General features: G+C 36.1%; 1 protein-coding gene across 1 annotated transcript in view; it reads right to left on the bottom strand.

Annotated features, from left to right (window-relative positions):
- LOC109695263 (zinc finger MYM-type protein 2) overlaps positions 1–13274 on the bottom strand; it is a 97269-nt gene that overhangs the window by 25180 nt on the left and 58815 nt on the right. Inside the window, 2 exon segments of the mRNA XM_020177681.2 lie at positions 4866–4900; positions 5620–5785. Of these exon segments, the coding sequence (XP_020033270.2) occupies positions 4866–4900; positions 5620–5785 (201 nt within the window).

Genomic DNA, 13274 nt, shown 5'->3' with positions numbered 1-13274 from the left:
GAATGGATTAAGAAAATGTGGTATCTATACACAATGGAATTTTATGCAGCCATGAAGAAGAACGAAATGTTATCATTCGCTGGTAAATGGATGGAATTGGAGAACATCATTCTGAGTGAGGTTAGCCTGGCTCAAAAGACCAAAAATCGTATGTTCTCCCTCATATGTGGACATTAGATCAAGGGCAAACACAACAAGGGGATTGGACTATGAGCACATGATAAAAGCGAGAGCACACAAGGGAGGGGTGAGGATAGGTAAGACACCTAAAAAACTAGCTAGCATTTGTTGCCCTTAATGCAGAGAAACTAAAGCAGATACCTTAAAGCAACTGAGGCCAATAGGAAAAGGGGACCAGGAACTAGAGAAAAGGTTAGATTAAAAAGAATTAACCTAGAAGGTAACACCCACGCACAGGAAATCAATGTGAGTCAATGCCCTGTATAGCTATCCTTATCTCAACCAGCAAAACCCCTTGTTCCTTCCTATTATTGCTTATACTCTCTCTACAACAAAATTAGAGATAAGGGCAAAATAGTTTCTGCAGGGTATTGAGGGGGGGAGCGGGAGGGGGTGGAGTGGGTGGTAAGGGAGGGGGTGGGGGCAGGGGGGAGAAATAAACCAAGCCTTGTATGCACATATGAATAATAAAAGAAAAATGAAAAAAAAAAAAAAAAAAAAGAATTAACCTAGAAGGTAACACCCACGCACAGGAAATCAATGTGAGTCAATGCCCTGTATAGCTATCCTTATCTCAACCAGCAAAAACCCTTGTTCCTTCCTATTATTGCTTATACTCTCTCTACAACAAAATTAGAAATAAGGGCAAAATAGTTTCTGCTGTGTATTGAGGGGTGGGGAGAGGGAGGGGGCGGAGTGGGTGGTAAGGGAGGGGGTGGGGGCAGGGGGGAGAAATGAACCAAGCCTTGTATGCACATATGAATAATAAAAGAAAAATGAAAAAAAAAAAAAAAAAAAAAAAGAAATTGCTCTTAGCAATGGAAGGACTGTACAAACTGAATGATTTAGAGCCAGAGACTCTGAAAACCATTTGCAGGTTTGTTTTCCAATACCTTTGCAAAAAGCAAGCCAATCTCGGCAGCATCGAGAATTCTACCACTGAACCACCAATGCCTGCATTGTTCCCCATAACCCTTTTCCTGTATGCTACTTAGCAGGTCTTTCTTCTACAGTGCCCTCATCTACAGAACCCACTTCACCTTCCAGTTTAACATTTTTACCATGAAAAACATGCAAACCAGTCAGCACTAACTGAGAAGGGTTTAACATTTTCCTAATCCTGGTTAACACTTGTGAGCTAAAAGCCTTACAAAAATAGTGTAAATGGGTCATAATCTCATGAGCCCACAAATTTAGTTATAATAGACATTATGGTAGCTCTTAGAGTGGCCTTGTGTACTGACTGGCAAATTTCCTCTTCCTTTCTATTTACATTATTGATTAATATTAAACACACCAACAGCACTCTAACTCACATCTGAATGGTAATTAACTAACATACATTAGCTTTCTTGTACTCAGAGACACTAGACAGCACTTTAAAACCCACACTTGTGGACCCCTGTGAACAGCAAAAATCATCAATAAAAAGTCCAAAAATGCACAAAATGAAGCAAAACATGACACAAGTTCACAGCATGATGGCTGAAACTTGAAGGTACAGCATCACCTTGATCTACCTCAACTTAGAAGATGAATATCAGGTGATCACCAAAGTGCTATACATATTGGTTGAGGATTACAAATAAATTTTGATAAGTAGATAAATTCAAATGCAGAATCCATGAATAATAAAGATCAACTGTACTAAAAAATTTTTCTGTCTGTGAAATTTTCTAGGGGTGGTACTGTAGATCAAACTCAGGGCCTTACATGTGCTAGACCCCCTGTCACTGAGCTATCTCCCCAGTCCTTTTTATGATTTTTTTTTTAAAGTCTGGAAGGGTATGTATTTAAAAGCTATTTATAAAACTGTATGGCTCAGGGGCTAGGACATAGCTCAAGTTGTGGAGTCCCTGCCTAGCAAGCACAAGGTCTTGAGTTGAAACCCCAGTACAGTTGAAAAAAGAAAGTATATAGATTATTAAAAATAATATATATGGCCAACATGGCTACACTAGGATGAACATCAGATTAACCAGAATTTAAACTACATACTAATCAGAGACAGAATCCTGAACAAGGAGTTAAGAAACTTGGTTCTAAGGCTAGACCTTGGAAAAGTTTACAGCCTATGCTTCAATCATACAATGAGAAGCAAAACGTAGCAAACAGTATTTCCTATATGCCAAGTTTAAGTTCAGTCTGACCTGGAAAATACTCTGATATTCCCACTTAAGAATAGGAAAATTCCAAATCACAGATGGCCTAGAATTGCTTAATGTTGTACCTCTTATCATTCTCCAAATATTATATAGATTAATGAGCTATGCCAGTTAGTAAAAACCTTGATCCCAATCTTTTGGTCCTAGAATTCTTTTTTTTACTTTTCAACTAATTGACAGGTAGGAGTTATGGCTATTTATGCTGAATACTGAAAGATCCCAAGTAATGAAAATAATAATGACAAAAGCCACCATATGATGAGTACATGCTATGTGCCAGGAATTAAAGTAAAGCACCAAATGTTATTTCATTCTTCTAACACCACAGAGGGAGGGTTTTTTGGGCTTTTTTTATTACTCCAATTTTATAGATGATGAAACTAAGACTCAGAAGTACATAATCTAGTAAGGATCACAGAGCTAATGTAAATAGATTCATCTGATGTCAAAGTCTATGTTAATAACTACCATACATACTGCCTCTATGTGATCTGGAACAGAACAGCTACCATGGGGCTGGTACTTAGCATGTGACAAACCTGAGGTGATAATCATTGATTTTACAAATAAGGAAACTCAAAGAATAGTGAAATAACTTGTTCAAAATAATCCAGACAAGCGCTCACCTTTTTAATTATATGGATAGAGAGTTAAAAAATTCTAAAAGGTTACAAAAAGATGATGGGAGATGACTTTATAAGACAAAGGCAATAATGGCCACAATGGTACCTAACTTTCCCTCCCTCCTAATAATGTTCCCTCCATCATTCTGACACATGATGTTGCTTTTATTTAATACTGTACTGAGAGAAGGAATCTCTTGCAGCCTTAGTCAAAACCTTGTACCTTTGAAACAGGTTGGGGAGCTGCCTTACTGACTGCACAAAGATAACAAAATAAAGAGTAATCATCTTTATACTCTTCAGGGTGGATGAAAAGTGCCTGGTAGTCTGGTAATTCAGCCGAATGCTTTAGGTAATCTGAATTACCTGATTTTAAAATGTTATTCACATCAGAGGAGTAGATAGGGAAAAGCAAAACAAAACAAAACAAAACAAAACAGCACTTTCAACTTTTCTAGGATCCTGTCCAATTATCAACATCAAAAACAAACACTGTACAGAATGTATGTAAAAATGCTCATCTTTCAGATATAGTTGTCCTTCTGAATCTTTTTTTTTTTTTGGGGGTGGGGGGTGGTTGGAGGGGATGGAGACTGATTGACTTCTCAGACTTTCCCGGAGATACCAAGCTACATAGATGCTCAAATCCCTTAGTAGTCTAGAACCCAAGCACATATAAATACTTAAGCATATATACAAATCATTTCTAGATGACTTATAATACCTAATATAATGTAAATGCTATGGAAATGGTTATTTCCATAGGGTCTATACATTTTCAGTACAGACACAACCATCACAACCTAACCATGACAACAAAACTATAAAGTACAAGACAGCAGGCAATAATGTTCAAACAAGGATTACTGGAGAGATCTGCATTCCGTTCTATGAATGGGCAGGAGGCTGTCACAGAGCATGCCTACAATCTCACACTATTTGTGTAGATTCAGCACAGTGTTTGGTATGTGGAAACTTCAAGTTTTGATTTTTGAAACTTCCTGGAACATCCCCCCCACCACTTTTCAATCCTAGTTGGCTGAATCTATAGTTGGGAAACCCAAGGACACAAAGGATCAACTGTGCATCAATGATCATCATCTCTGGTTATATATTACCATCACCTGAAGAGCTTTCCTAAAATAAGAATTTCTGGGTTGTAGCCAAGGCACTGACAAGTTTTGAAATCCTGCCAGGTGATTCTTGCTAAAGCTAGGAGAACCACTAATCTATTTTTTAAATACAAGTTAAAAACTAGCCCAGAGGCTTATTGTGATGCCAATAATTGACTTCTAAAGGGAGTCACTTACATAAGGATATTCAAGTACAGGCAGCATATCAGGCAGGAAGTGTCTCACTGCTCTGCTGCTCTACCAGGTGTGGCAGAAGTACTGCTTAGACTAGTTAGTAGACATTACATTTAAATGGCCATGTTCAATCCACAAAAGTCTTAAAATTCTAATGACATGAATGCAGATTTGATGCACTACACCAAAAGAAAGAAAAAGAAATATATATTTCTTTTCTTTTTTTTTTTGAGGCGGGGGAGGGGACAGTTATGGAATTTGTACTCAGGACCTTCTGCTTGCTTATTACATTCGTTAAGAATAAAGATTGTCCATCATTTCAAGCATACTATTGCTACTTCTTTATTATGGGAACTTCAACTTAAATACTATTTGTATGTCTAGCTCCACAATATGAGTAGAGGCTATGATTAATTCACTTTTATATCCCTTAGTATGTATGGAGGTCTGTGATATTAATAATTCAGCAGAATGCTTATACTGTCTCAATAAAGTAAAAACATGATGATGATCAAATTAAACTGGCCTAATTACTTTTACCCTCTTATTATAAAAATTGCAATTTACCACCCTACTTAAGCAATACTTACTGTCATTTTTGTTCGGGACGTCTGACAGCCCTGATCTAGAAAATACAAATGAATTTAAAATAAGACAAGTACATTTTCTTGAAAGTTTCTAAATCTCTATTCCTCATTACATTCCATCAATTTTTTAAGATGTTACTAACAATTTTTTTTAACTATTTTAAGTAGTAATCTAAAATCTGAATACAAAGTATAAAAATACAGAGTTAAATGGGAGAAATTAACTCTCTTCTCATTTTTCCCCTTCTGAACATACACAGCTTTGGGGGTAAATACTATGTTCTTACATTTATCTCTTAAATAAAAAGTCATAGGTACTAAAGAGTTTTGGTTGTTCCTTACAACTTATATCTAGCACATGTAACTTGCCAAAATGGTTTGTACTTAAAATTACACAATTAAAATAAATTTTTTAAAATAAAAAATTATAGATGTCATGGTGGGTGAATGTTTGTTCTTTTTAAAATATTTGCTATAATTCTATTGAAAATCTCTCTAAGCCAACTAGGCCCTGGTTTTTTTGGTTTTGTTTTGTTTTTTTTCAATTAGCACTAAATTTTTAAAAGGGAACAGAGTAAAAAGCAACACGTCTTTAGAAATATCACACGGCATACAAAGAAACTATGGAATTTAAACTGCCATCTAAACTATCTCTAAAATTAACTATTCTTTATCACTGCTTCGCATTTAAAACTAAAGAAGAAAAGAAGCAGACTAATTCACAGGATTCCCACATGCCACCTGAACTGCTGCCTACCGTAATGCAAGTTTTCAGGTCCTTTTTGCGTAGTCATGTTGGGCTCATTTTGCTGACAGTAGAAACGCAGCAAGCAGTGTTGATCACAGAAATGTTTCATTTCCCCACGCCACTGCACTCGTTCCTTTAGAGTTCCTTGAGATTTACAACAGTCACACCTTGCAGCCTTAATAAAAAAGGGGAAGGTTTCAGACATTTCAAATTACATTTAAAATACCACATGTATAAGTGTTCTTAAAGACTTCTAAAAGTTTATTGGTGAGGGCTGAGGTATGCTCAAGTGGTAGAGTACTTGCCTAGTAACCACAAGGCCTTGAATGGATATGGCAAACTGCCTTTGTGTATTTACCAGAATGCTGTAACAACCAGCATTAACTGATACAACCTAGTTCATTATTTTAAAATAATTTTGAAGCTAGGCATGGTGGTGCATGCCTATAATCCCAACACTTGGGAGACTGAGGCATGAAGATCTAAAGTTTGAGGCCAGTCTAGGCTACATGGCAAGACCCTGCCTAAAAAAAGATAAAATAATTTTGATGTTCATATTATTATACCGGTAAGTCTTCTACAATTGCACCATTTTAAAAATTTCTGAGTAAATGGATAGATTTTCTAGCTTAGCTGTACAAGATCAAAGTAATTTGAAGAAAGCTCTTATGACAGAAAACTCAGAAATGTTAGTTTTAAGTAGTTTAATTTTCTAACATTTTAATATAAACTTTAGAGCCTAAAATTCATAAACACAAATTATACTTTATCATGGTCAGTCAATAATCTAGGGGCAGATATTTACTTTTTTAAAGAGATCCTATTTTCACTAGATTTTGCTCATTTTCACTATTTCTTAACCTCTTCCCCAGTGAATGGACCAAAAGACATGTGACTAATTTCAAATATAGTTCTTTTCAAATGAAGTTTCTGTTCTAAATACAAAGTGCTATAATTTTTTAAAACTGATCTTTGCCTTAACAGCTTAGAAATTTTGATAAAGCAACAAATATTAAGTACTTCACAGCTCATAATAATTATGACTGATTCTTTTCATGATGGCTCTAAATAATCTACACTTTTATACTATATATTTAGAAATCTCTCACTTTTATGTCTCAAATGAAGTTTTAGGAATAAATACCTTGTCAAAATTCTTAGTCAGAGGGGCTGGAGATGTAGCTCAGCAGTAGAGCACTTGCCTAATTTGCTCAAGGCCCTGGGTTCGATCCCCAGCACCGACAAAAAAACAAAAAACAAAACAAAAAATCCCAGTCAGGGATACTAACAAACAATTGTGTTGGTAAACAGGTCTTACATAATAAACACACTCCTAAGGATAGATTATAGGCTTCTTTTGTTCTTCAGTCAGGTATTTCTCTTTCTGAATAAACATCAAACAAATGAAGATTTGTAGTACAAATTATAACTGAAGCCAATATCATATCATGACCAAAAATTTATGAATCCAAGTTTTCTATTGCTGGTAGTATTATGTGGTAATCCGAATAACAGCAGTACTAATACCAACCTAGGTCATATTTTACTCAACAATGAGGAAAAGTCCCCAAATTCTTAACAGTCAAAGACTGTTCTGAAATAACCATGGAAGTGTTTCCAATGGAAACTTATCACTATGTCCTGAGTCTGAACAAAGAACAGAGCGAAAGTGAAGTTGCAGCCTGGCTATCTCATTCACTGAGAACTTGAAATGAAGTCCAATAGTATTTATCTACTCTCCATATTTTCATGACAGCCCTGCCAAATGGATACTAGAAACTTAGGTTCAAATGACTTGACTAGGGCAAGTATTAAACACACAGGGGCAGGATTTTAAGCAGACGACCTTAAAACCTGGGCATCATCCCGTACTCTACTGACAGATGAGTAAATGAAAGACAAAATGAGTTACTATAAACTCATTTTTATTTATTCTCTCTATAACTAGAGAATAAAAGTCCTAATAAAATTAAAATGCTACCCAAAAAAAGGGGCTCTCAATATAATATCTAAAATGCAAATGAGTTTGTAAAATATATTGAAATTACTGCATGTACTGGGTTGGCCCCTTATTATTACTTTGTTGTTGTTTTGAGACAGGGTCTCACTATGTAACTCACACTGACCTCAAACTCACAATCCTCCTGCCTCAGCCTGAGGGCTGGGATTACAGGTATGTGTCACTATGAAGGCTATGCTGACTCTTGGTGTATGGTTCCCACTTACACAAGTAAATTACAAGTACAAGGACATAAAACTAAACACATCCCCCCCAAAGAATCTGAACAATGAAATCACTTCATCACTTCTATAATTACAGAAACTTGGCTTTTGTACTTCAAGATCCTTTCCTCCAGAAGATTCAAAACAAATTTTGATGAGTTCTCTTTACCCAAAGGGGAAAAAAAATATATTAATGCCAATTTACAAATGAAAACAGAAATATCTATTTGTTCAGGCTGAAAGGGCAGTAAGTGAGAAATCCAAGTTAAGAATTTTAAGCTTAATGCTTGAAAATTATGGAGGTGTACAGGTCTTTTTTATTTCGGTTACATCCACACACACACAGATCCCTAGGAAAGTGTTTGGAACTGAGCTAAAAAATAGGATGGCCAATTTAAAGTCATCATTAATAACCATCATTGTTTGCCTACACCAACTCTAGTATAAACTGCTGCCCCGGTCCAATATCCCAAACTCCCATGAAGAAAGAACTTCAGGAAAGCTTAACTTAAGAACCGAAATACGACTGCCCTTCCCCAGCCCACGCATCTCCCCCGCTGGCCTCTGCCCACAGGACCTGTGTCTTCCTTTCCTGCCAAGGCCCTGCAGGAGTAGCTGAAGATGTAACAGAAGAATCGGAAACAGAAGATGACAAGAGGAGAAACTACGGAGGAGTATATATTGGTCTTCTGTCTGAAGCTGTTAATATGGTGTCCAGTCAAACAAAGACTGAACGAAAAATTCAGAGGAAAATAACATCACAACTCACTGATCAAGAGCCTTCTCATCAAGTTGGAAGGAATTTGGCTCCAAGGACATTGTAATGTGCTCAGACATTTCCAAGAAAACTAAATGGCTGTCCCTCTGCACCTCTCCCCTAATCTTAAGTGTACTATTAAAGCCATGAGTAGAGGTGAATGCTGGTAATAGAGGGAAACTGGGTAGTCAGTGCTCATTTGTGGAACTTTCTGCATCCCCTCCATGGAAGACGAGTTAAGATTCTTGTGGGGCTGTTGCTGCTGGGCCTGAACTGCTTTGCTGGGCTCTGGGTTCTGTAATTTTTTCACCCTGGCCACTCAACACACAGTTCACAGAGGTCATGTCTTTTCATTGATTTTTTTTTGATAGTTTTTAATATAACAAAAATCCTTATTCTATTTATAATTTAGGGCACTGTAAATGAATTACCTAAAGTAACATAATTGTCTCTGATCTTTCACTATTTCTACTTCACATTCATTTTTAGCTTTAAAATTGGTAAATGGGGTCTTACTACTATCTCCTTCCCTTTTTTATAATTTGATTTTCAAATTTTATTTAAAGGTCAGAGAATTTCCTTTATTAGGAACAGTGTATCACATTGCAATATTTAAAAACAAACTAGTTAAGTCTGCATGCACGTGCACATGTTGATTAAATTCCCATTTTCTTTAATCAAAGGCTGATGTAACTACAAGTACTTCAGAGCCACTGAGTCTTCCATTCTACCTTTGTGTAATCATCACATATCATGTTAATTCTGTACTATTTTCAAGGACTTATGATTAGTGGGCTATCTGGAAAGTTCTTAATTTGCTAATGATATGTATACCTGCTTAATACTACAATGTAAATTAATGAATTTACCAATGTATTTCAACAATTAAGCATTTTTAGCCCTCTTTAAAAATAAAAAAGAACTGAAATAAATGTGACGTAAGTCTCTGTCTTGAAAAGTACGACATCATCATATGGTTTTCTTGTCATTGTGGAAGTTAAGAACTCTTATGATTGACTGAATGATTGATTGATTTAGTATTTTTGAGACAAGCTTATCACTATGTAGCTCAAGCTGTCCTCAAATTCACTATGTAATACCCCAAACTGGCTGCCAATGTGCAGCTCTCCTGCCTCAACCTCTCAAATGCTAGAATCACAGGCCTGTGCCACCACATCCAACCTATTATGATTTAAAAACAAAACAAAAAGCGCCCCACAAGAACAACTACTGCATATTAAACTCTATTCAAAATGTCTAATCCAACTCATCAGCTAAACAAGAATTTCATATTCAATAACTTAGACATCAGTTAGCCTATACTGTCAGTCTCTTATACTTCTTAGTCTCAAATTCTCACTTTTGTTAATATACACATCCTTGTAATCCATACATCCTATACACGTTTCCAATTTTAACAAACAGACATTATTTTACAACAGCAAAACTATAAATGCAATACGGACATTTTCAACAGTCACTGTGAAAAGTAATCCTTTACCACTTCCCAAAAAAAAAAGGGGTGGGGGAGGGAGGGGAAGAGAAGAAAAAAACAGTGGTAAAAGACTAGATGACTGGATACTATGCAAAGAATTTAAGTAACAAGAAATCTTTAGTTATCAAAACAAAAATATTTGTAAGAATATAGAATAGTCTTCCTAAAATTAAAAACCAAAGAGCTCAAACTCTAATAATGCCTCCCAAACAAAAATAACATTTTTAAAAAAATGAGTTATCTAGCAATTTGTAAAGTAAATAACTGAAAGCCCAGTAGTCTGTAACTTGTGTTGTTAGACAAAACATGCTAACAGGGCATTTGTATTAAAAGATTTTAAGCCAGGTGCAGCGGCATACACCTATAATTCACCTACTTGGGAAGTAGACATCAGAAGGTCCAAAGTCAGATGCCAACTCAGGCAAAAACGTTAAAAAGGCCCCATAATCAACAAACAAGCTAGGTGGACGAGTGATGCATACCTGTAATTCCAGCTACAGAGGAGAGGTAGGTAGGAGGCTCATGGCCTAAGGCCATCAACAGGCAAAAGACAAACCATACTTGAAAAAAATAAACTAAAACAAAAAGGGCTGAGGCCATGGCTCAAAACCCTGAGTTCAAAACCCAGTGAAGATATGGATCAAGCATAACAGCACTTATTTTGCAAGTGCAAAGCCGTGAGTTCAAACTCCAGCCCCAACAATTAATTAATATGAAAAGCTGTGTTAATAACTGCAATGTGAAGTACTGAAGTGTAAGACAAGCTTAGTTTTACCATGAAGTTCTGTGACATTATCTTGGGAAAAAGTGGACCTTCTGAAATATCAACACAGTCAAGGCATTATTCCAATGCAGTATAAAAATCTTTTCGTCAAAAATTTTAAATTTATAGATACCAAAAGAAGTATCCACCCATCTGTTTTCACATTATCTCTAGAAACATTCACTTTGAATAAAAGTACAATCTACTTCCTTCTAAAGTTATCTATGAGAAGAAAACCAGGACTTTTGTTTTCTTTGAGACAGGGTTTTGCTGTGCAGCCCAGGCTGGCCTGATTCTGACAATCCACCTGCCTCTGAGAACGAGGATTACAGATATGCACCATTACATACAACTAAAATAAAAGAATTTAATTTCCAGGATTTGTCAACAGATTTTCTATTCCAACCTAGAAGAAACTGTATTTAATAAACCTCATTTAAATTCAGAAGCAACTTACTATATGAACCAGAAAAAAACAGCTCGTTGAAAATGTCTTATTAAAAAAAAAATTAGCAGGTAATTTTGAAATATGTTAAATATATCAATTAAATTTATTTTCCAGTTCTGTGATTATAACTCAGGGCCTTGCACATACTAAGCAAGTGCCCTACCGCTGAGCAATACACCAGTCCTCAACTAAATTTAAATAAATAAAAATATAAAAATTATTTATACTCTATGTAGTCTCTCAACCTGAACCTCAAATCAGTGTGCAACACATTAAGGTGCCATTCATCAGTATGCACTGCTGATGAGAAAAGGTGAAGCACAGTGTGCGGGCTCCATGTTTTAGATAGCCAATGTCCATGACTAATAGCTGGACTGGGGAGCTGTTGTTTTGATTGTTCCCTGATGAAGAACTGATTTTGTTTTGGATAGAAGTTTATTTCCTTGATAAGCTGCAGTGACTTCTAAGAGTTAGCATCTAATTTCAAAAATTTAATATTTCAATTAAAAAGAAAACAGAAGGAAAAAAATGTAATTAGTGAGGATACGATTTATCCTATTTTCAATATAATATGGTAGCTGTGAGTAGAGGTATAAGGAACTAGTATGATGTATAATAATATTGTGTATATTATATGAAGATCTGTACATAAAGTGTGTTTAATGTAGAAAACTGGCATTAAACATGAGATAACTGTAGCTGGATAATTAATATATTCTTACAGATTCTGAAATGCACTGCTTCATTGAATTATAACACTGAATGGAAAATATTAGAAATTATTATTCTTTTTCTTTTTTGGGCTAGGCAAGCCCTCTGCCATTTGAGCCATGCCCCCAAGTCCTTTTAGCTTTAGGTTATTTTTTAGATAGGGTCTCCTATTTTTGCTTGGTGTGGCATGGAGCACAATCCTGTGTCTCCCCAGTAGATTACAGGTATGATGAGCCACTGTGCTCAGTTAGAAACAATTATTCTTTTAAGTGGTAAGAAGCTGGTAGTTTCACTCAGTTGCAGAGCACATGTTTAGCTTTGTGTGAGGCACTAGGTTCAACCTCCAGAACAACAAAAAATAAGTAGCAAAACAGAACAAATGACAAAATCTGCAATAATGTGGTCTTTTGCCAAAGAACACATCTTTGCTTTCGCAAAAAAGAAAGAAGCAGCCAGTAGATTTCTGTTTTCACTATAAGACAATAAAAGTATTCAAAGAAAGAGAACAGGGGCTAAAGTTACAGCTCTGTAGTAGGTCACACACCTGAAATGTGTGAGGCACAGGGTTCAAAAAAAAGAGAAGGAAGGAAAAGGGGGAAGGGAAAGGGGAGGAAGGGAAGGAGGAAGGGAAAAGGGAAGAGGGAAGGGTAAAAGGAACAGGAAAAGGAAAGAGGGAAGGAGAAAGGGAAGGGGGAAGGGGAGGGCAGGGGAGGAAAAGGGAAACAGAAAGAAGGAAGAAAAGGAAGGATAAAAAAGAGGGGGAGAGAAAAGGAAGGAAGATAGCAGGGAAGAAGGAAGTGGGAAGGAAGGGAAAAGGTCAGAGAAAAACATCTGGTGTGTGCTATAACCAAAAGGCAAAATTATTGAAATATTATTTCATGAATTAATATTATTAAAATATTAAATTTGCTGGACATGGTAATGCACAGCTATAAACCCAGCCACAAGGGGAGGTGGAGAGAGGTGGACCATGGTCTGAGGCTGGCCTATAAAAATGGATGATACCCTAGGCTGGGGACATGGCTCAAGTGGTAGGCTCTTGCCTAGCAAGCTCGAGATCCTGAGTTAAAACCCCAATACAGTTCCTACTCCAAGATTAATTAAATCTTAAGATTCAAACTAGGCAGAAATTTATACAGTAAATTAACAACTAGGAAATTACACCACATTGTAACATCTTCTGCCTCAAACAATAAGATAAGTGATGAAAATAGGTCTAAGAAAGAAATGGGATTTTCAAATTTGTTGTTACTGAATGAATACCTTT

The sequence above is a fragment of the Castor canadensis genome, chromosome 10, assembly GCF_047511655.1.
Source record: "Castor canadensis chromosome 10, mCasCan1.hap1v2, whole genome shotgun sequence".
Taxonomy (NCBI): Eukaryota; Metazoa; Chordata; class Mammalia; order Rodentia; family Castoridae; genus Castor; species Castor canadensis.
This window is presented reverse-complemented; position numbering and strand designations above follow the sequence as displayed.